Source organism: Temnothorax nylanderi, unplaced genomic scaffold (genome assembly GCF_030848795.1).
Source record: "Temnothorax nylanderi isolate EJ_2023f unplaced genomic scaffold, tnyl_v1.0 TNYL_tig0286_pilon, whole genome shotgun sequence".
NCBI classification, from domain to species: domain Eukaryota; kingdom Metazoa; phylum Arthropoda; class Insecta; order Hymenoptera; family Formicidae; genus Temnothorax; species Temnothorax nylanderi.
This window is the reverse complement of record NW_027249348.1, coordinates 216,097-240,635: the sequence shown is the minus strand read 5'-3', so window position 1 is coordinate 240,635 and position 24,539 is coordinate 216,097. Positions and strand designations below refer to the sequence as shown.

The 24,539-nt window shown below is 45.4% G+C and overlaps 3 protein-coding genes and 1 pseudogene across 3 annotated transcripts; 1 reads left to right on the top strand and 3 right to left on the bottom strand.

Moving 5' to 3' along the window:
• The first annotated feature begins 2,391 nt into the window (after positions 1 to 2,391).
• Positions 2,392 to 3,003, top strand: LOC139780607 (sentrin-specific protease 1 pseudogene; annotated as a pseudogene).
• A 127-nt stretch (positions 3,004 to 3,130) lies between these two features.
• On the bottom strand, positions 3,131 to 4,250 carry LOC139780597 (uncharacterized). The gene has a single exon (XM_071719313.1). It carries the CDS (start codon positions 4,225 to 4,227, stop codon positions 3,430 to 3,432), a length of 798 nt encoding a protein of 265 aa, XP_071575414.1. The 5' UTR covers positions 4,228 to 4,250; the 3' UTR covers positions 3,131 to 3,429.
• On the bottom strand, positions 4,246 to 7,351 carry LOC139780606 (uncharacterized; the record flags this gene model as incomplete). Its single annotated transcript, XM_071719323.1, has 2 exons — positions 6,103 to 7,351; positions 4,246 to 6,019 (listed from the first exon to the last, which is right to left on the bottom strand). Coding segments are annotated over exons 1-2 (2,901 nt in total), but the record flags the coding sequence as incomplete, so codon positions are not given.
• Positions 7,352 to 8,070: 719 nt separating this feature from the next.
• LOC139780605 (uncharacterized) lies at positions 8,071 to 13,335 on the bottom strand. The gene is made up of 2 exons (XM_071719322.1): positions 12,087 to 13,335; positions 8,071 to 11,840 (listed from the first exon to the last, which is right to left on the bottom strand). Exons 1-2 carry the CDS (start codon positions 13,333 to 13,335, stop codon positions 8,071 to 8,073), a joined length of 5,019 nt encoding a protein of 1,672 aa, XP_071575423.1.
• Between the last annotated feature and the right edge of the window lie 11,204 nt (positions 13,336 to 24,539).

The window sequence follows — 24,539 nt, the reverse complement described above, 5'->3', positions numbered from 1 at the left end:
AAATTTCGTGCGCGACAACGCTCTGTGTCGCATCGCCACGGACTTTGACGCAAGGTCGTGCAAGATTCGTCGCGTAGCGCAACCTGAGACTGACGGTGACGCTGTTAACAAACTATACGTGGATCAGTGCGTTAAAAGTTTGCGAGATCAACGGAAAGAGTCAGACGAGAAGCTTACCGCGTTCGAGAAGGACGTGCGAGCGTTACAGACTGCGGTAAACGCGCTTCGGCGTGCGAATATCGTTAGATTGGAAACGACTCGCGAACGACGATGAGTGACAAGAAACGGTTCAGCAGAAACGACTATCGAACGGCGACGAGTGAAGAGAGGTAACGGTTAATTAACGACGGTGACAAACAGCAACGAACGACTCGAGAACGGTTGTCGGACGGCTGTCTTACGGTTCAAGAACGGTTGTCGGACGGTTCAAGAACGGTTCAAAAACAGCTCAGAAACGATTACGAGCGGTTCAGAAACAGGTGCGAACTACGCGGTGACAGGAAAGGCTACAAACGGCTAAAGAACGTCGACGACGACGACAACGACGATGAATGATAAACAACGGTTAACTGACGACGACGAACGACAACGAACGATTCAGGAACGGTTGTCGGACGGCCGTCAAACGGTTCAGGAACGGCTCGAAATCGTATCTGAGCGGTTCAGAAACAGCGACGAACGACGCAGAAACATAAACAGAAACGGCTACGTACAGTTAAAGAACGACGACAAACAACCAACGAAACGTTAACCGAACATGAGACCGTTAAAATCGACCGATGTGGATAAAAATATCGAAAAGCGACGGCTGGTGGACGAATTGCACGCACCGGCGAGAAGAAATTTTCCCCGCAGACACGTCATAGTGCGAGGATACGACGATCTGTGGCAGGCTGATATCGTCGAGATGCGTCCGTACTCGCGTTTCAACGGAGGCCACCACTACATACTCACCGTCATCGATGTGTTGAGCAAGTACGCGTGGGCCGTGCCGCTCAAGGGTAAAGGCGGCAGCGAGACAGCTGACGCTATTGCTGAGATAATTCGAGATAGCGGGAGGTGCCCTAGTAATCTACAAACCGACATGGGGAAGGAATTTTACAACACCGACGTGCAACGTCTCGTGAGAAAACACGGCATCAATCATTATTCCACGTATTCGGTGATGAAGGCATCGGTCGTCGAGCGATTCAATCGCACGTTAAAAAACAATATGTGGAAGATGTTTACGCTCAATGGAAATTACAAGTGGGTCGACGCCTTGCCGCGACTCGTGTCGGATTACAACGCGCGCAAGCATCGAACGATCGGCATGCGACCCGTCGACGTTACCCCCGCGATCGCCGAAAGACTCTTGGCTACGGTGTACAGCGCGATAAAGATCGCGGGCCCGGCAAAGTTCAAAACGGGCGACTCGGTACGCGTCAGCAAATACAAGACGATTTTCGAAAAGGGTTACACGCCGAATTGGACCACCGAGGTGTTTAAGATCTTTAAAGTGCAGCATACCAATCCCGTAACCTATCTACTCGAGGACTATCGTGGAAAATCCGTCGCTGGAGCGTTCTACGAGTATGAGTTGCATCGCGCGACGTATCCTGACGTGTATCTCGTGGAGAAAGTACTGCGCAGGAAGGGTGACGAGGTTTACGTGAAATGGCTGGGATTCGATGGATCGCACAACTCTTGGATACACAAGAATAATGTTATTTAATTCGTACAGATTGTATTTTTTTAAAACATATGAAAAAATAAACTATGTAAAAAATATTAAATACAAAATATCCAATATATAAAAAATATGTAACGACGTATGCAACATATAAAATGTTTGAAATACATATAAAATGTTTGAAATACATATACGATATCTTTATTAATATCCTTTCTAATATAATATGTTATCTACTATTGCGGGTTTCGTGTTCATCGTGGCGCTATAAACAAATATTTTTCTGGAAGAAGGGGGCTGTTATTGCGTATACGTATCTATTTCACACTATTTTTTTACGACGCAGTACGCGAGACAAAGGAAGAAATGCAAAACAAAGAAAAAAATGATCTTTCAAGATTCAGTTGGAGCGAGAGAGAGAGCAAAGGGTATATAACGAGGGATGCATCAAGCTACAGTAGTATGATTTGAGAGCTTAAACACCTCGGTGATACATCTGTGCATTGATTGAGACATTTAAAATCTGTGTACAGTGATCGAAACAGTTAAAATCTGTGCGGAGCGATCGAAACAGTTAACAATCTATGGTGCAGCGATTCATCTGTGCAACAGTTCATCTGGTAAATTTGCAAATTATTATTATTTAAAATTATTGGAATGTGATGTGGTATAATTTTTATGACATATTTTTTGTCAAAGGTTTTTGACAAAATCGCAGTATGGAGATGGTGGTGGAAGGCTTCGGTCTGAAGCTCACGCAAAAGGATCTTCACACGCTGGTCGATTTAAATTGGCTCAACGACGAAGTGATTAACTTTTATATGAATCTACTGATCGCCAGAGGTACATCTTCGAACAAATATCCGAAAGTACATGCGATGAACACGTTCTTTTACCCAAAACTTCTGTCGAGCGGTCACTCGTCTCTGAAGCGATGGACCAAGAAGGTGGACATCTTTGCGCAGGATCTCATTATTATCCCAATACATTTGAATGTGCACTGGTGTATGTCAATAGTAGATTTCCGCGATAAAACAATTGTTTATTACGACAGTATGGGCAGTGATAATCCGAAATGTCTGGCTGCGCTAAAACTATATTTACAAGATGAGAGTCTTGACAAAAAGAAACAACCTTATGATATGAGTGATTGGGTATTTTATTCCGCCAAGAATATTTCGCAACAGACGAACGGCAGCGATTGTGGTGTATTCTCTTGCATGTTCGCCGAATACGTCTGTGCAAGCAGGAAGATAACGTTCACGCACGGTGACATGCCGTACTTTAGGAACAAAATGTTTAGGGAAGTAATAAATGGAAATATTATATAAAAAAATTTTTTATTGAATAAATGTTTATAATATAAAATATAAAAATATATGTGATTAATATTGTATAAAAATTTTTTTATTGAATAAATGTTTTATAATATAAAATATAAAATATATACGTGATTAATATTCCTTCCATTATACATATACGTACATACATATATACATACATACATTCATACTAGTACATTACATTACATTACATTACATTACATTACATTACATTACATTACATTACATATTATATTACGTTACATACATATGTTGTGTTATACTACTACTACGTACATTACATACATATATTCATATGTATATACGTACATACATTTTATTACATATATTGCATACATTACATACATACATACATACATACATACATACATACATACATATTATACATACATATATACATACATACATGAATCTTCACTGTTCCTTATCATATAAAGGTATGCGATAATGTCCCCAAGGCAATGTATCTGTCAAATCCGGCACGATATATCGCTTATCGTCGTAAGGACTCAGAGCGATTTTCGTCTCACTGATAGTGTACACTTCGTGCATTTTCGATCGTATGCACGACTGCGGTCGAGTCATTTCGATCTCATCGTTCAGACACCGCGTGTAGTCGTCGAACGTAATGGTGCGCGCGATAACGTTGCTTTTGACACCTTTAGCTTTTTTACAATCTTTTTTGCCATCGACTCGCAAGGCATACATTTTCGCCCTAAGTCCAACGAATTCGGTCATGATTGCGCCGTTGTTTTCGTCCTTCATCAGGCCCGGCACTTTTTTATTCACGAGAGGTATACCGTAAGCGTTATCTACCGCGTAATCACTCGTGTCGAACCTGGCTATATCACGTTTCATCGTCTCGTACGCGTCGTCGCACTCGATATGATAAATCAAACTGTCCGTGTCGGTATACATGATTCTACACGAGTCGCGGTACAGGGGAGACATGTACTCGTGGTGAAATTCGTATAGGCATACCTTCGACAAGTCGAGGATGCACATGCCGACGTAGATGGGTTTGTCGAATTTCACCTCGAGTTTGCGCATTTCGACGGCTACCAGATTTTCCGAAAACACGCTCCTGCTGTGGAAATTCGGTCGCGCGATCATTGCCTCCGCGCCGTATCGTCCGTCCCACTTCGTCAGTAACTTTACATCGACGTGATTGCGTACATTCTCCATCGTTTTCCCGAAAACTGCGTTATTCATTAATTTATATAAATTTTTTTCGAACTCATTTTTGGCTTGTGTTCTAAATTCTGCATTGAGTTCGATGTAAGCGCGGAGCCACGCAGATTGAACGAATTGTAATACGCGATGTATTTTTGTGACGCAAAGACCGTGGCGCGTGCACTGCTGTAGATTGCGATAATGAATAACGTAACGCTCCTTATCGTTCACCGTGGCGAGAAGTTTGTCCTGCCGTTTGCCGGGCGGTTTATCGCGCGTTGGACAGAACGGTAGGTCAGTGTGCGCGTTGTGTTTATCCTGCGGATACTCTAGGTCGACCTCGAGAATACAGCCCGTAGGCGAATCCAAAGCGATCGCGTTATAGTCGAAATTCGACACGTCTTCGACCCATCGAAACTCCGCGTAGGGCAATGGTTGACACATCGCCCAGCCGTACAAATTGTTGACATCGAAGTACATTAGATACGATGACGGTTTCGATGAATCGTACGACTGCATGTACTTATTGTTGGCCTGCGCGTATCTGCCGGAACATTGACTCAGGCCGCCGCGAATACCACGTTCGATAAACATAACCATGTCAATGTCGGTCAGCAGTTTGAAATTGACACACGTATGTTTCAACATGGCATCCCACGTAAAGCCTGGTAAAGTGTAGTAGTACGCGGGATCGAGTCCGTAACTCGCGACGCAGCTGTCGCGGAAATTTTCAAACACGTCGGCCAACAGCAAGACATCGGTTTTCAGGTATAGATCGCTGTATTCGCCCAGAGTTTGAACGGAGAATCGCTGCCATACGTTCGCGGCGTGCGCGTAATCGCTCTCGGATACGGTTTCACCGGTCAAGGAACTGTAAAATGAATCGCGCGGCGGTAAACACGTATCCTCCAGCTTTTCGACGCTGTCCACGTATTCGTATGGAAAGACACCTTTTCGCGTCAATAATTTGAAATCGTCGTCGGATAACGCGGAAAATTTGGAACGTATAATTTTTAATTTATCCTTGTCGAGGAAGGATGCCAATTTTGCGAGACTCGCGCTCAGAAATTTATACGAGTCGATAAATCTTAATTTTATGTCGCTGCGCGAATCTGATCTTTCCGCTGTGTCTTTCACATGCTTCGTGAATGAGATGTACTTTTCCTTTGTTATAGGCAGTACATCGATCAAGCCTTCGAACGCGGCAGCTATCTCCTTGATAATAAAGTGTGCGTCATAGCCCGACAGATTGTGGAATATTACTGGGATGAAGTGAGAATCCTTATAATTCAGATTGCACGTCGAGTGTGCCGGACCTCTGTAACGCCCGGTCAGGTGGCAATGATCGCGTACACGATTATCATCCGGCGCGAACGGTTTTTCACATATGTGACATTGCGTCGCGCTGCGAAATGTCTCCCACTCCTCTCGCGTTAGGTCTACCATGCATACATTGTCTGACAAGATATTCTTTACGCGATGCGCCAATCCTTTGAGTTCCTCGACGAACCACGCGACGCAGTCATTATCGCGACGAAATCGATACGCTGATAACGTTTTGTCGTACGAGCACTGTATGTAGTATGCTATACTACATACCCGATGATGTTGATAGACGTATGACACGTGTTCCGTCTCCGGTTGTGTCTTCTGCAGCACGCACTCCAGATCGGCATATACCACGAAGGGAAGTCGCTCTTTCCTGCTGTGGTTCTTGAAGCTCAGCCACTTGTTGTCCTCGCTCGGCAGTCGGATTGCGCATTTGTTTACCTCTCGGCAGTCCACAGTGTGAGGCTGCAACTTGTCGCTCGAACTAAAATAGTGAAGACATCTGCAAAAAAGAAACACAAATATTATAAATTTTTTTATATACAAAATATTCTATATATTATTTAAAAAAGTATAGACACTTACCGATCACAAATGTACTTTGTGTGTCTATGTTTGTTAATTTGTGAGCTCACGAGGCGGGATAGATGCTTAATCCACGCAAAATGTCCAACATTGTTGTCTCGTGGATCCTGCACGTACAGCAGATTCACATGTTTATCACTCGTGCGGTCGGTAAGCCGTATTGGAAGAACGGTTGACGTCTTCTGTCCCTCGATGGTATAGACATTGACGGATATATTGTTGAGCCGTTCGAACTTTTTAATTTGACTCAACGTCATTGGAAACTCAATGTCTCGTACATTCAATACCGTTGAATAATGCGGGTATGATGATTCCCGTTCTGAATGTCTTTCGGCTGGATGCAAGGCGGCTACCACTGACCACGCAAAACACGCATTGTCCATAGACAGTACATTGATTACCGCATTCTTCGTTTTAATGTCTTGAGGCAATTTCAAGTGACACCCCGCGCGCAAAGGATTGTATCTGTTGACGTTCACCGTCAAATTGAGGATTCGCGTCAACGCCCACCCACTGTCGCGTTCCTGGAACTCCTCGAGTTTCGCTAATGTGGGCTCGATAACGTGCCGCTCGTACCACTCGCGCAAGTGCGATGTACGACAGAGTTCTTTGTTATTTGTATTAAAACTCTTATTGGCACGTTTATCGCCCGCCACAAACTCTCCGTTGAACAAGGTGTTCACTTTGACACAGTTATGTTTTTTTATAATGTCTCGCACTCGCTTGCACACTACGCTGCAGGCGTCTTCCAAAAACTGCCGCGGTTCTACATGGTCTGTATTAATTACCGCACCGGTCATTATCCGCGATTCGAACGCGGCGTCGATTTCTCGCCATACGAGTTCTGTCGCGCGCGTGTCGCCACTGTTACCGGCATTCGCATAATCACCACCGCTACGGATAAATTGTCTTTCCAATCGCGTCTTCGCACCCTCGAGTCGCGCGATTCTGGCAACCAACTTTTGCCTCTGCCCGATTGAGAGCCGCGGACGTTTGGCACGACAACCTTCTTCGAGCTGCTCGACGAATTCCGTGCATTGCAGCGCCCATGTAAAATATTCACCCAAGGTAGCGACTTGGTCGGACAGCTCCAATAGATCGCGTTCGGTTTGCTCGAATTGATCCATGTTTGATCTATTTCGCACAAACTCAGTTCAAACTCGCTATCATCATTATTGTTCTTTCTCTTCGAGTTGTTCGCTCGAATCTTCATTCATTTCGCGCAATGCAGCTCGTGCTTGTAGAGTATTCAAGCGATAGTATTCCGACCATACGGCGTAATCACCTTCACTGTTCCTAGGTACTTCGAATTTAACTCTATCCCACTAGTTCGCGAAATTGCTGATAATTCCCGGCGATGGAAGCGGGATGAGAAGGACGCGCGTAGAGGGTGTTAACGAATTAATCCTTTATTTTTTGTGTAACTCAGACCACAGTCTGAGCCGTCTTTAATACGTCAAAAAGATACAATCTGACCTGAGAATCCGTGAGCGGTGTAGGATTGAGAAGTCTGTGAATGTTTGAAGATGAGCAAGATCAATTATATTAATTGTCTTGGTGTGGTGAGTGGCCCGTGAGCCGGTGAGACACGTGGCGGTCGGCACTCGCGCACGTGTGAGCCTGAGTAGTCGTGTTGATGCACCAGAGTTGATGAGCGGTCTGTTCACACGTTAGTAAAGCTTCTCGGCAGCTTCAATCACTGCAATGGGCACTGTAATACAGTTCTACTATCGAAACGCACCGCGTGGTCGTCGTACGTCTGATCACAGCGCGGACATGTTTTCACACTGGCGCGAGGGAGAAGTTCGCGATGAGCGCGCCCGTGCTTGCGCAAGCTGCCGCGTCGATCCGGCCTCTCGATACCCGATCGATGCTGCCATCTGATGAGATGGCGCAACGTGATAACGTAATTTCGAACATTCCGCCCGCCATCAGCAACCTTGTTGATGATTCCTTACTCTTGATCCTTTATCCTGATGAAATGGGTAATATGGCAAGCTTGGCAATTGGCCGGGTGAGCGTCGTGGTGGCCGTCTTAAGGGTAACCACCCTAGTAAGTCCATCCTTTACGGGGTGCAAAGCAGTTACTCTGGCGAGTGGCCATTTGCACGGTGGAGAGCGTTCCTCGGTGATCAGTACGATAGAGCCCACCTTGATGTTGTTGTTAGGATGATGCCACTTGGATATTGCCTGCTGGCGTTGCAGATAATGCGCCGACCATTGCGCCCAAAATTGTTGAACATGCTGCTGGATGAGCTGCCACCGAGACAGTCGCGAGGTTTCCAGGTCGATCAGAGATGGCTCGGGTATGGTAGTGAGTGGACCTCCAATGAGAAAATGACCTGGGGTGAGCGCTGAGACGTCTTCAGGGTCGTCGCTCAACGGTTCCAAAGGCCTTGAGTTGAGAATGGCTTCTATTTGCGTAAGCAACGTTGTTAGTTCTTCCGTCGTGAGAGTCTCCCCGATGGTCCGTCTCAAATGAAACTTCACGGACTTTACAACCGCCTCCCACTTGCCCCCCATGTGTGGAGCACCTGGTGGGTTGAACTCCCATCTTATGCCGTCAAGTTGCAACACTTGAGCAATCCGTTGATGTTCTTGAGCGCCTTGGACGAACATTTTCTTGAGCGCGGCGTCTGCTCCAATGAAAGTTGTCCCGCAGTCCGAGTACATGGTCTGAGCAATTCCCCTTCTCGCTGCAAATCTTCGGAAGGCTGCTATGAATCCTTCTGATGAGTAGTCACTGACTACTTCGAGGTGAATTGCGGAGGTGGAAAAGCAGACGAACACACAGATCCATCCCTTGTATGTTTTCGCACCTCGTCCCTTCCATGTCTTGATGGTGAGCGGTCCGGCATAGTCGACTCCTGTATGAGCAAACGGACGTGACGGCGTAACCCGAGAGAGAGGTAGTTGGCCCATCAGTTGATGAGCACGGATCCCCCTCTGCCGAGCACACACGACACACCGTAAGATATGAGACTTCACCGGAGCCCGTCCGCCGATGATCCAATATTGTTGCCTGACATGAGCCAATGTCAGTTGTGTTCCTCCATGTAGAGTACGCAAATGGGCGTGGGCGATGATTAAAGTTGAGAACCGTGAGTGGCGAGGTAAAATCGCCTGATGTTTGTTGTCTTGAGCTAGTGCTGATTGGTTGAGGCGGCCGCCAACTCGGATAACCCCTTGAGCGTCTATGTACGCAGTCAATTGACTGAATGCGTGAGTAGGTGGTAGTCTCGAATTGGCCGTGAGCATCTTGATCTCATGCGTGAAGTATGCCGCTTGAGTAGCCTTGATCCAGAATAGTCTGGCCTTCTCCAAAGCTGAGTGCAAGTCCAGTGACTTGGCTCGGCGCTTTCTCAAGAGAGAGATAAACCTGAAACAGAGAGCTGTTACTTTCAATAATTTATTGAGGGTTGAGTACCTATATATGAGGTCCCAGTGGTATTCCGACTGAGATGCCGCTGCATGTAGCGCAATGCCAGGACGGGCCTCACTGCAGCTCAACTCGTCCGACAGCGCGGGTTGTGATGGCCATGCTTCAGGTGTGAGTATCCACGGTGGTCCCGTCCACCATAATGAGTGGCTTTGAAGTTGAGAAGTAGTCAATCCTCGTGATGCGCAATCGGCTGGATTGGATGTACCAGGTACGTATCTCCAGTGTGCTTTTGCAGTGAGATCTTGAATCTGAGAAACTCGGTTTCTCACAAAATCCTTCCAGCGCGATGCATGAGATTTGATCCACGTGAGTGTCACAACAGAGTCCGTCCACAGGTGAATTGCTGTAACGTTCAACTTCAAGGTGGCTTGAACGTATCGCATGAGCCTTGAGAGCAGCAGTGCTGCGGAGAGTTCTAGTCTCGGGATGGTGAGCCGTTTGAGCGGTGCTACCTTAGTTTTGGAGCACACCAATGAAATCGTGGCGCCGTTTGAGCTGCGGACGGTGATATATACGACTGCAGCCATTGCTAGTTGAGAAGCATCAGAAAAGCCGTGAAATTCCACTGACGAGGTACTCCATGTGTTATACCATCGAGGTATTGAGATTCTGCTTAAGCTGGTGAGTTCTTTTCTGATGGTGAGCCACCGTGATGAGAGCTGGGATGGCAGTGGTTCATCCCATCGGAGCTTATGGAGCCATAGCTCCTGCAAGAGCATCTTCGCCTTGATCACTACTGGTGATGCAAAGCCTAGTGGATCGAATATCTGAGCCACTTCAGACAAAACGAGGCGTTTGGTGAACTGATTGGTGTGCGATGAGATCCTTGTTGAGAATGTGAATGAATCTTCGTGAGGAAGCCAGTTTAATCCGAGGATTTTGGTTGTGCAATCGTCAAATGCAATTTGTGAGCCCTGTTCCTTTTCTGCTTGAACCGCAGTGAGCACATCTTGATGAGTCGCGTGCCACTTTGATAATGGAAAACCGCCCGCCATGCACAAATTCTTCAGTTGCACTGCAATTTCCTTTACCTGCTGAACTGTGTCGGCGCCTCCAAAAGTGTCGTCAACATATCGACCCTCAGTGAGTGGCGGCACTGCAAGGGGAAACTTATGGCCTTCATCCTTCACCAGTTGCAGCAGTGTTCGCACTGCTAAGAACGGGGCACCCTTGGTACCATACGTGACCGTTGTTAGATAATTTTCCACTTCCTTGAGTTGTTTGTCGATCCAGAGAACCCGTTGTAAATTCCAGTCATCCTTATGTACGTTGATTTGCCTGTACATTTTGGTGATGTCAGTGGCCACTAAATGCCGAAATTGTCGAATCCAGAGCAAAACGTCTGTGACGTCTAAATGCAACTTGGCTCCCGTATACATGATATCATTGAGTGAGCGGCCGGATGTAGATGCACTCGAGCCATTAAACACCACACGTAATTTTGTGGTTGCACTGTCTGGTTTGAGCACGCCGTGATGTGGCAAGTAATATTGCGCGTGCTGGCTGGAAACGGGTGCGGCCTCCGTCATGTGATTGAGCTCTCGATATTCGGTCATGAACTGATGATACAGGCGTCGATAGTTGTCATCTCGTGCGAATCTTCTCAGTAAGCCCTGCAGGCATCGATGCGCAGTGTGATACAAATCCCCAAGAGTATCAGGTGATGATTTTAACGGAAGTCGAACCGTGTATCGACCTGTTGAGTCCCGCGAAACAGTGCTCTTGTAATATTCTTCACATCTTTGCTCGTCAGGCGTAAGATCATGAGTATTACTTGCAGGCACTTCTTCTTGTGTCCAGAATTTCGCCAGCAACTCGTCGAGAGCATCTTCTCTCTCCTGAATCGAGGCATGGTGCACTGCAGCAGATGCCGATGATGATGTGTCGACAGGTCCAAGAACGAGCCATCCAAAAATTGAGAGCTGCGCAATTGGCATCAATGGATCTTGTTTGATGATGTTGGGCTTGATGATCTGCCCATATGAATCAGCTCCAATGATGATATCCACTGGCCGTGGTGTGAGAAAGTCTGGATCGGCCAAGATTAACTTGGTGAGATGCGGCCATTCCTGTGGTGCAGCGTTGAATGATGGCAAGATGTTGGTTAACGTCTGCAGAATGTGAGCTTGAATGATGACGTCTGATCTTGAGTGAAGTGAGCGGAGCTGGAGTGAGGCAACTCCTCGAGTTTGAGTTGACTTTTCGCCCCCAATTCCAGTAATGATGATGACAGAATGATGACGAGGAATGTTGAGCTGACGAATGAGTGATTCAGAGACGAAGGTGAGTTCTGAACCTGAATCGATGAGAAGCCGTACGCGCTGAGTAGTCACAAATGAATTTATCTGAGCCAGGGCCGTAGCTAATAATGTTGAGTGTGATGAGCGGGCCAAAGAGGAGTGAGCGACGATTGCACCATCTTCCTATTGAGCTGACGCAGCTGAGCTGGTGCTCGGCTTCGTTGATGAGTTCGCCTGATGAGCTTCATGCAGCATCGTGTGGTGTCGGTTGGTGCACTTCTTGCACCCCCGTGAGCTCTTACATGAGCGGACGTTGTGGCGGCCGAGGCAATTGAAGCAGAGCCTCCGTGAGATGACAAGTTTCTGTCGTTCGACCGGTGAGAGATCCCTAAATTTGGTGCACGTCACAACGAAATGCGTGCCGTTGCAGCAGTCACACGGGTACACCGTGGAGCCGTCTGATGATTCCGTGCGGGCCGGTTGAACTGCCGCATGGTGAGCTGTCGACGGGCGCCTGGACGTTGAGGCGGCCGTGCTCCCTGAGCTGGCCGTGGACTCTATCCTCTCGAGTGCTCGTGCTCGAGAGGTGAGAAACTGCTCGAGCTGCTCGAATCGCGGATACTCGCGCATGGCTCCTAAGGACGTTTCCCACTGCTCCTTCGTCTGGCGATCCAGCTGCCTGGACAGCTGGTACACCAGGATGCTATCTCCCAGATCCTGTGAGACGCCCAAGGCTTGCAGGCCCTTTATTCCTTCCTTGAAGGTGTTGAGCAACTTGTCCAGTGATGCGGCGTTTCTCTGCACTGGTGTTGAGCTGGCAAAGAGTTGGTCCAGATACGACTGAATGAGCAGGCGTTTGTTTTCGTAGCGCTCGACGAGCATCTCCCATGACGGGTTGAGAGAATCTCCGGTGAGAGGCAGTCCGGAGATGAGCTGAGCAGGTGTGCCTTCAAGCGAGAGTCGCAGATAGTGAAGTTTTTCCACGTCAGTGATTTGTCGGCTATCAAGGATAACGGCCCTGAATAGGTCGCGGTACGTGGGCCATGTAGCGTAATCGCCCTTGAATGACGGGATGTTAATGTCCGGCAGTCTCTGCTGAGACTGTGAGGGCTGCGCCGCTTCAAGCGCCGCCTTCGGAGTAAGCCTCTCCGCTAATGCGCCCTTGAGCTTCGCCAGAGAGCGACGAGCCGCCATGCACTCTTGCGCCTCCACGGCGAAGGCGTTTTGCGAGAAGTACTCATGAGCGATGAGCGCAGCCGGCCATGAGACTTCGAAATAGGCGTGTTCCTTAAGGAACGCCTTGTGCACTTCCTCGAGCTGGATCGAGATCTGGAGAATTTCATCCACCGACGTGTCATCTGCGGTGGATGGCAACGTCTGGCTAATGGCCCGCACCGTTGCGATGCGATTCATCTGCGTCTGCACCTTCAGCGTGAGCTCCGCGGACAGTCGCACCGGTGAGGCCTGACGCTCTGAAATGCGCTTGTCGGCCGGCAGCTCGAGCAATGGCGGGGTCTTCCCACCCGTCCCGGTTTTGGCGGGATCCGTCATGATGAGCCGCCCCTGAGCTGTTCACGATGAGAAACCTGAGAAACGTCGAGACACGTGTAAGAACATGCTGCACGAGACGAGAACGTTCGAGGAACGCGAGAGAAAGCGCTATGCGAAGCGAGAGTCATGTATTGAGCACGTGATACTGTTTATGTGACACTCGCGAGGGCGCGTGAACACTTGTGTAACACTCGCGAGCGCGCGTGAGAATGTCTGTCTTTCACTCGCGAAAGCGCTATAATGTCTACGTGGCACATCGCGAAGGGCATGCCCTTTTCACGTGATCTGTGTCTGAGTTACACCATAAGTTCCACGCATCCGGCTCGAAGGACCAAATGTTCGCGAAATCGCTGATAATTCCCGGCGATGGAAGCGGGATGAGAAGGACGCGCGTGGAGGGTGTTAACGAATTAATCCTTTATTTTTTGTGTAACTCAGACCACAGTCTGAGCCGTCTTTAATACGTCAAAAAGATACAATCTGACCTGAGAATCCGTGAGCGGTGTAGGATTGAGAAGTCTGTGAATGTTTGAAGATGAGCAAGATCAATTATATTAATTGTCTTGGTGTGGTGAGTGGCCCGTGAGCCGGTGAGACACGTGGCGGTCGGCACTCGCGCACGTGTGAGCCTGAGTAGTCGTGTTGATGCACCAGAGTTGATGAGCGGTCTCTTCACACGTTAGTAAAGCTTCTCGGCAGCTTCAATCACTGCAATGGGCACTGTAATACAGTTCTACTATCGAAACGCACCGCGTGGTCGTCGTACGTCTGATCACAGCGCGGACATGTTTTCACACTGGCGCGAGGGAGAAGTTCGCGATGAGCGCGCCCGTGCTTGCGCAAGCTGCCGCGTCGATCCGGCCTCTCGATACCCGATCGATGCTGCCATCTGATGAGATGGCGCAACGTGATAACGTAATTTCGAACACCACCGATTCCAAAGTTTATCGCGAAACGCCTCTTCGTCTTCAGCGCTCATGTAACGGAATCTCTTTGGAATTTTCATCGCAACTCCACTCATATACCGTTCCGATCTATTACCGAAAGCTATTATTGTTCGTATCCACAGTTCTTCCCGCACACATGGATTTCCGATCGCCCTTCGCAGAGAGTACGTCGTCAGATTCCAGCGAGCGTCCTCCTTCATCTCCTGACTCCAGCGATTCCGCTCCCCCGCCATATCACCATATAAGTTCGGTGATGGAGTCGCTCTGTTTTGCAGCGAGTCATCGGAATCGGAATCGGACGCATACATAGTCATTTTATTCATTATTTCTTCCATTTCAATTGTCCCCGTTTACAATGTAAACTTGATCCATGTTTGATCTATTTCACACAAATATAAGCACCGTTTCTTCTTGTTCACTGTTATTAAAAATGTTCACGTCGCGAAAAAGCTAATGTTTTTATTTTCGCTGACATTCGCCGCAATCCTTAATCATTGGAGCGGGACCGTCGATGTGCGTTTCCTGCCACGGTTGATTCCAATGTTCGTCACAGCGACGATAGGTCTGAACCTCCAAATCCACCTTTATGTGCTCCGGAAGTTTGTCCCACACGTAGTGGATGTGATCGCCGCACATTTGCAACAGAACGGCTTTCGGCACGAATTGCAGCTGTTCGGCGCTAAAATCGCGAATGTCCGACGGTCTCGACAGCAGGACGAACATCTTTGCGACTGAGCGATAAAAGAATCTCTTTTACAGAGCACTTGCACATGATAATGTTCAACCATACAATAACGAAGAAACCGCGTTACTTTTCGATCGATGTATAGCTCTCAAATCTCACTACTGCGGCTCGACGCGCTTCATCCCTCGTTATATACCCTTTGCTCTCTCTCTCTCACTCCAACTGATTTTTGAAAGATCTTTTCCTTTGTCTCGCGTACTGCGTTGTAAAAAAATAGCGCGATAACACCCCCTTTTTCTAGAAAAATGTTGTTTACGACGAACATGTTCCGACAGGTTCGACGCGTTATCGGGTAGATCATCGTCCCGATGACGTCATTTCTTCCTTTGTCTTTTACGTACTGCGTAGATAGATTGTTTTTTAAGTATAAATCATACTATAATTCCTTCGCGCGCATTTCTATTCGAGTCGTATATGCGACGTCCGCCAAAACTCCGGCTGCTTGAATTTTACAATCAAATATCGCATATCATAACATAGAAGCGAGGCGTCGATGCTCCAGCGGACGTCTACGCTCGCAGGTGTAATGCGAGACGTATTGGTATCAGTTTTATACACCGCCCATTATATTTTTTTCTCTGGCGACTTCTCCGTTCTGCAACCGTCATTGAATTCAGTCGCATCGAGTCAGCGCAAAGTGGTTCACGTGTTTTTTACGAGTTTTTTTGTGTACGAACGCGTGTTCGGACGTGTTCTGTGATTTTGTGATGTCTCCGCGCGAACCTTTTATACCTAAAGACATAGAAAATAGTGAAATTTTGGGGGGACCTGATGCTCCCCAGTTTGAAGACGCTATAGAGACGTTTGAAGGCGCTCCTCCCGCGCCCCGGCATCCGTTTTTCAGCACGATATCCGCGCCTGGCCGCGCGCGGGAAGACCTCTTCCGCCTGACGGGGGACCGATCTCTCCTCGTGGACGAGGCGCTGATTGTCTACGCGAACCGCGTAGCGAGTTTGTAGAGATTCACCGCCCTGCTAAGGTAGGATTTCCCGCGGCGTGTAAATATATGATTTGCTATCTACAATGCTGATAGAAGCTAGATACATACGCGGTGCGACCGCGGACCCTCGCGCGGACCCGCGGCGCGACGCCGACCCCCCCTCGCGGACCCGCGGCGCGACGCGGACCCGCGGCGCGACGCGGACCCCCCCGCGCGGACCCGCGGCGCGACGCAGACCCCCCGCGCGGACCCGCGGCGCGGCGCGAACCCGCGGCGCGGCGCGGACACCCCCCCCGCGCGGCGCGGCGCGGACCACCCGCGCGGACCCGCGGCGCGACCGCGAACTCGAACGCGAACGCGGGTGAGTCATCCCGGTGAGTCATCCCCCGGTGAGTCATCCAGGTGAGTCATCCCCCGGTGAGTCATCCCGGTGAGTCATCCCTGTGGTATGCCAAGGTCACCCCCCCTCCTCCTCACCCCCTCGTAATCCGATACCCTTGTGTAACCCGATACCCCCCTCCCCCTCACCCCCTCGTAATCCGATACCCTTGTGTAACCCGATACCCCCCCTCCCCCTCACCCCCCGCGAAATTCGATACCCCTCCACCCCCCCTCCCCCTCACTCCCGCGAAATCCGATACCCTTGTGTAACCCGATACCCCGCCAACTCCCCCTCCCCCTCACCCCCCGCGTAACCCGATACCCCCCCTCCCCTCACCCCCCCTCATTGCCCCCGGGGTGGAAGCGGCCTTCTATACCTACTATAATATTTATTTAATGTTTATTAAATATTTATTTTACATTGATTATTTAGACTAATATTTATTTGACGTTTATTTAATATTTTTTTTACATTAATATTTCATTTGCAATAATAATTTTAAAAAACATTTATTTAACATTTATTCAACATTAATTTAATATTTATTTTACATTAATTATTTATTTGCAATAATAATATAAAAAAATATTTATTTAACATTTATTTAATATTTATTTAATATATACTTCAAATATTATTTTATATTAATTTTTTAATTGTAAGAGATGTTTCAATCGAATTTTTCTATTGTTTTGCTTTATAAATTATGTGCCGTTCCGTAAAAAATTTCCGCGTCATAGGACCCATAAGATTTTTTAACACTTTAAAGATATGTTGTAGACAAGTACTTACAGGTCAGAGGATCGTCACTTGTCCATTTGATCATCAAAGTCAAGCAACGTGGGCGCGGTACTATACTCGGATGGGTGACCGACTTGAGAGAGCAGTTTTTTCAGATGGACGCGCGGTTGTACGCACACCCAATATACAAAAGAAACAGTTAGGAAAGCAGTTTTTATCTTTTCCTAGATAAAGAAAAAGAACGTTCTTTAAACGTTTCTTTGTCAAAAAAGTTGTTAAAATAAACGTTCTTAAACATTAAAAAAATGTTTAATGTTAATAAAACATTTATTTAATGTTAAAAAAACATTTCTTAATGTTAACAAACGTTTATTTAATATTAAAAACACTTTTTTTTATATTAAAAAAACATTTTTTACAATATTAGTATAAATATTTTTTTAATAAGAAAAAAAGGATCTATCCCATTAATTTAAACGTTTTTTAAATAATTTTTTTTCATTACTAAAAATGTTTTTAAAAACGTTTAAAAAATATTTCTTTGCTACTTGGGGCTCTGATCCTCCTCGAGATTCGCCGCCATATTGATGATGCATGACGCGCCGCTTAATATAAAATAAAAATGACTGCTAGACTGTTTTCCGTCTTTTTATAAGTCGACTATTTAGAAGTCAACTTTCCGTCGACTTTTATAAGTCAACTATTTAGAAGTCGACTTTTAGTCGACTTTCCATCATTTTTAGAAGTCGGCTAGAAGTCGACTTTCCGTCAACTGTACTCTTAGGGTTAACACAAATTAAAGTAAGCAATTCATAATATTATCAATTAATATATACCCAGACAGCACATGATATCCTATGGATGTCTGTTTTATGTCCATTTCTTGTCGGGATGTCCATGGACCTTATAAAGATATCCATAGGATTTACATTTGTGGACACTGTAGGAATATCCCAAAATGGACAAGTTTGTATATCCATATGCTATCCTCCCACTCGGCATGTAATATTTCAGAAACATTTCTGCAAAATTCCATTTGAAATATTACACCTTTCATCAATATTTCAGAAATATTTCACGACCGTTTCTGCAACATTTCTGCAATGTTTCAATTGGCACAATTATTTCAAATGCAACTTTGCTGAAAGATTTCGGCTATATTTCGGTAATATTACTGAAATATTTCTGAAATATATCTACGAAATATTGCAGAAACACTTCAAAGATATTTCAAATACATTTTACACTGAGAAAAATGTTTTGTATTAGCAAACAAAATTTTGTTACTGACGCAAAAACTATTTGTTGATATGTGAAAAATGAAATATTTTGTTACCGGAACAAAAAAAATATATTAAGCCATGTGCGTATAGCCGCCGCGCATTTGTCCGAAGAAATCCGCTCTCTCAGCCGGTCACCCATCCAAATAGTATACCGGCGCCTTGTTGCTTGACATCGATGATCGAACAGGGTAGTGGTGATCCTCTGACTCTGACGCTTCTTTCTTTCTTAGGCTGGAGTTACATGGCATGTATTTTCCGCGTAACGCGTAACCGCGTAACCAATTAGAAGCGTTTCGCATTTTCGGTTATGCATATTTGCGTTTTTGATTGGTTACGCGATACGCGTTACGCGGAAAATATCAGTCCATGTGACCGCACCCTCATACTTGCTTATTTTGGTGAGCATAAAGCTATCGCATAACAATATTAACAATACAGATATACGAATAAATATTTTTTGCCAGTCAGCGTCGAATATTATTTTATATTAAATATTATTAAATATTTTATATTTTATATTTTATATTAAAAATGCCATATGACAAAATTTGGAATACGAGAAAATTCTTAATAAAAGAGAAAAAATGCAATAAAATGCAATATTATATAGGGGAGACCGGGGCTAAGCCGACACTATTTTTTCAAAGGCAATTTTTAATATTTAATTAAAATTTTTAGGCAAATTCAATGGTACATATTTAAAGAGTGTTTCTTCAGGTACAAAATTGATTCAGGAAGTTTTGCTGTACGTCGCTTTGTTTTGCCGCCAGGAAAGGAAAAGTGACGCGAAGACAAATTTTCGAATTGAAAAATGCCGGGGCAAACTCGACACTCCGCCGGGGCAAACTCAACACTTTGTCTGATCGACACAATTTGATCTGGAACTTATTTTTTACTGTCTGAAAATGAAAATACATTGTTTATTGTGTATTTAAAAAGTACAAAAATTCGGAATAAAGTAGCTAGAACAATCATTTGAAATAATGAGAACAAAAATTGTTGAACTTTCAATTATCTTCATCTAAACTCATGTCTGAAAAACAATTAATGCAGGTAAACTCGCGATCGGACGTGCGCATACATTTGTCATGAGCCATACGGCTGCATGACAAGCATCGTTTGTTACTGGGAGCCGACGAAACGGCGTGGTGTTGACTTTGCCCCGGACGTCATTTTTCACTTTTGTCACTTCAAAAACATGAAAATTTTGAAAATATGCAAAAACGATTATCGGATTTATATAGAGCATCAAATTTCCCATCAAAATCACTTACCGGTAGATTCGCAAGAGTAAAGCTCGATGAAAGAGTAGACATTTTCGAGAGATCAGAAAAATTACTTTTCACTATCAAAAACGCTTATGTCGCGTTAAAAATTATACTATAACTCAGAATGTTACCAAATTCCGTTGATAATACTGGCACATAAAGACGCATTTACAGTAGGAAAGGCAAGTTTCTACGATAGATTTAAATTGGCAAAAAGCCTAGTGTCAAGTTTGCCCCGTTGTCGGCTTAGCCCCGGTCTCCCCTAATAATAAATTTAATTTTTTATAAGTTCTAAAGTCTGTCAGCAACTTTTCGGAAATATTACAAATGCAATGTTGTATGTGAAACATTCAAAAATATAACGCGTGCAATGTAAACGTAATAATAGTTTTATCATGTATCAGAAATGTTTCTAAACCATTACATCTGCAATATTTCTTCTGCAATATTGTAGAAATTAACAAAAGTTTCGCTCGACAAGCAACAGCTAAATAATTTTAAACGGCCAATTTCGAGCTATTACCAGATGTTAGAAAAATATTTAATACATTCAATAATAGTATACAGACTTGTTTACGTTTCGTGCCTTACTTGGCCTTCTTCAGAACAATAAAAAAATTATAAAGAAAAACGCATTACAATATATCGCATTATTCTACGAACAAAACGAATCAATTCGATCCAACGCCACAATTTACATTAATCCGGTCTCACCCAAGTAATTGGACAATTAGTCATATTGAAGTCAGAAGTATATTGTCAATTATTCGTCAATCTACACGCAGAATCGGTCGTTTCCTTCGCTGCATGACACTTATGCGTCCATGAAACCCGTGTAGATGTGAGATCCTTTGTCGCCAGACCATCTTAGTGGCAACTATATCAAAGTTAGAACTTACATAGGACCAAAACGAAAATTTGATTAAAAACGAGTTTAGCCTTAAAAACGGACTCACATAAGCGGTCGATGAAACAAAGAACTAGGGTGAATTCCTTCCATCGTCTCACAAAGCGTGTGTTCATCGCGAAGGATAACAGACGACTGAGACAATACCCGCATCGCAAGGGCACAATAACCAATGATCATTGTTATTAACAAAACGTTTAAGATAACCGATTCAAGATATCAAAATAGGCATCGTTTAGTAGTTCCGTGTCCTTATTTAAATTTATACCATTAGTTTGTTCTTTAATATGTATCATTTCTGCGGTTAATCTCTTTTTGTAATTATGCTCAATTTCTAAGATGCGTGCATTTTCCCAGTCAAATGAATGATCGAATTTTGTGGTATGTTCTGAGACAACCGAATGTTTGGACTTGTCTAATCTTATATTGCTTTTATGTTCCTTTAATCTGGTTTGTAATTGCCTCTTAGTCTGACCGACGTAAGAGGCATCACAATTTTTACAACAGATTTGGTAAATTACGTCATTCTTGGAAAAATGGGCGTTCTTATCCTTATGGACCTTAATGATGCTACTAAGATTGTTAAGAGTGCGGTATCCCACAGAATTTTCAGATTTATCGACTGCTGAGGCGATGATTTCGGAAGTATGTTTTAAATACGGCATAACAATAAAACTTTTTGTTTGCTGTGCACATTCGGAATCATTACCCGTATTATTATTCTTTATGGACTGAAGTTCCATATAGATAGGACTATTCCAAGCCCGTTCCCTTGGCAGTGGTTTCGCTAGATAGTAGATAGGGACAGTGGGAATCTCGTTAATCCATTCATGCGCGTCACTAATTAGATAACGAGGCATTTGGCTATTTGTTTTGTTCAAGGCAAAGCGACTGTAATAATGCACAGTCACTCTGAACCTACAACGATATTGCAAGGTGGTTTACTGTCGGTGTTGCAGCTGACACCCTGGAAGTGCTTGAAAGGAGCTGTCTAGCAGCTCTCACTCTACTACTCATGCACACTCACATTCTTACTCGTCCGCTGATGCGGAGACACCCAACTCTACGTGCCAAGCCGACGTGCACCACTAATAGCGGTTACGTTCCGCCCTGGCATATAACGGGTTGTTATACCGTTAAATCGCTTCCAATTAAGCTATGAGCCCCAGAGGACGCGAGTCGTAAGCGTACACAGTTGGGCAGGCGTTAGGCCCAGACTACGCAGCTCACCCCCGCTCCTAGGGCTCCAGACACCTCGCCATGAGATCGTAATGGCGGTGAAACGGACATTATTACGCGGCACTCCTGTGCGCTCCGCCACCCGGTCCATCAGATCATCACAAGATCGGTACTTCTCCACCTTGCGATCATGCGACACCTTTAACGCAGTTTCGCTGGATACTACCTGCGCGTCTACGACCACTGCCTCATCACTCTTAACAATGGTCAGGTCGGGCCGCCTCAAGCCGGCAGAGGTCGAATAGGCTAACTCCGCATCGACATGCCATCCCTTCTGCTGTAGGAAGCCACCGACTCGACGACAAATGTTAGGCCGTAGGATTCTCCCTCCGTGCGTTCTGAAGCAACGCTGAACGCAGCGAGCCGGTGTCTCGACATCGGGACAACCAGCACGACAACGAACCTCGCGCCCATCACGACCTCGGGAGACTCTCGCTCTAGACGGAATACAGTTGGCCCGTATGTGATGATAGTGAACGTAGTCGGCTCCGGGAATGAGGTCGGCTCCCGCCGACACCCAGTGGGAGCTCAGTTTCGATGTTTCCACCTCCCTGAGCCCGTTCCCATCGCACGACTCGCGCAACCAGGCTGCACACTGTTGTCTGAACTCAGCGGTCGTATGCACCCTATTACCCCGGATGCGCATCTGGTTCTCACACCAAACCAGCCGCCTAGCCACAAATGTGGTTTCGGCGGCGGCGCGCGCCGCGGGCAGAGTACTGCGACACAACCGCTGCAGTCGGTCGAACTTCAGAATAGGGATTAGAGTCTTGAGTAGAGGCACACCAAGCCCGCCACTCTGTATTGGCGCATGAAAATATCCAGCAGGAACATCATGGGAAAAGCGCAACCACCGTCTAATGGCCGTGCGCACCAAAATATCCACACCCTTCAACGTTTTGGCCGTGACTGTTCCCACCAACCAACGGTGATAATACCGTGGTAGAAGAAAGTCGCGCAAGAGCCTCAGCTGCTGTTGCGGCTTCAGAGGCGCTTTCGTAAGTTGCTCGATGGAATGAGCTAGGGGCGGATTATTGGCGAATTCCCTAGCACCTTCGTACATGCAGCCCAGGTACGCCCAGATATCGACAGGGGATCTTTGCGGGATCAACACTCCCCCCACGGTGAAGTAAGGCGTTGTGTCAATCTTCACCTTTTTGTTTCTACCGGACGCCACCATGGACAGCACTCCCGTTTTCTTTGTGTTAATGGTTAGTCCATTCCGCGCAAAAGCAGCCTGAAGCCGAGTCAGGTTCTCCTGCAGATCAGATCTGGTAGAGGCAAGGAGCACAATGTCGTCTGCGTAGCCCAAGGCGCTGATCAGCTCATCCCCCATCTGATAGCCAACATCCTCCGAGAGAATCGCTAGTGCTCTATCTACGACCAGATTGAACAGCAGCGGCGATAACGGATCATCCTGTCTTACGCCACGGCCGATCTTGATGGCCGACACTCCACCGGTGACGGATCCTATCACCGTTTGCGCATCCGAATAGACAGCCCTGATATATTCTCTGAACTCCCAAGGGAGGTCCAGTTCTTCGAGAGTCTCATGTATAGCTGGGTGCGAGACCGTGTCAAATGCCTTCGACAAGTCAATGCACGCCAGATGTAACGTCCGACACCGCCTCCGGGCATCGCCGAGCACGGCAGACAGGACTGTGACGTTCTCACACACCCCATCCACCGGCCGGAAACCCCTTTGGCGAGTGTCGAACACGTCCAGGGCCGCTAAACGCTTAGCAAGAATTTTGTGGAAGTGTCTTATTATAACTGATCCTATGCTGAGAGGTCTGTACTCCGCCGGTACAGGCCGGTCGGACATCCCTCCTTTCTCCAGGAATACAGTTTAAGAGAGTCATAGTTACTCCCGCCGTTTACCCGCGCTTGCTTGAATTTCTTCACGTTGACTTTCCTCCGCTTTCCGCTTGGAAATGGATACCCCATCGATCTAATATTCTTGCATATTAATAAAAGACTGAGGAAACTTCAGCACAGTATAAGTAAGAACAGTAGGTTCACTTCGTGTCGAAGCCTTTGTTCTTCGTGGCAAACGTCCGCCATAATGTTGGTTGTGCGAGCGTGTTTTATTTCAACCGCTTACTAGAAACCGCTTGATAATTGTATAAGATGAAAAAAAATATAAGAAATATATATTAATTAAATATTTGAAGCAAAAATGTCACAACACATGCACATAAGTAAAAAATACATGCGCTTTTTATTTGAATAATAGAAACCGCTTGTGATAATTATATAAGAAATGAAAAAAATATAAGAATTTACATATTAATTAAATATTTGAAACAAAAATGTCACGACACATTTTATTCATGTATATTTTATTCATTTTATTTATGTATTAATTTTTTTATGTATTTATTTATTTATTATCTTATTACATAATATTCAAATAACATATTTTTATTATTGTATTTATATATGTATCGGCGCGTATTGTATTTGTATTTATTTAAAAATTTTTTTTAAATAAAATCATAATGAGTAATAAAAGTGGTTATCGATATGTATTTAAAGATTGTGGGATCAAAGGAAACTATTCTGATTTCCGAAAGATTCAGAAAGGTACGTATTCATTATAACAAATACATGAATACATAAATACATTAAATACACATAAAAATACATAAATACATTAACACTTTAATACATAAATAAATATGCTATTCGTATATTATGTAATAAGATACATAATAAATAAATACATTTGAAAAAATTAATACATAAATAT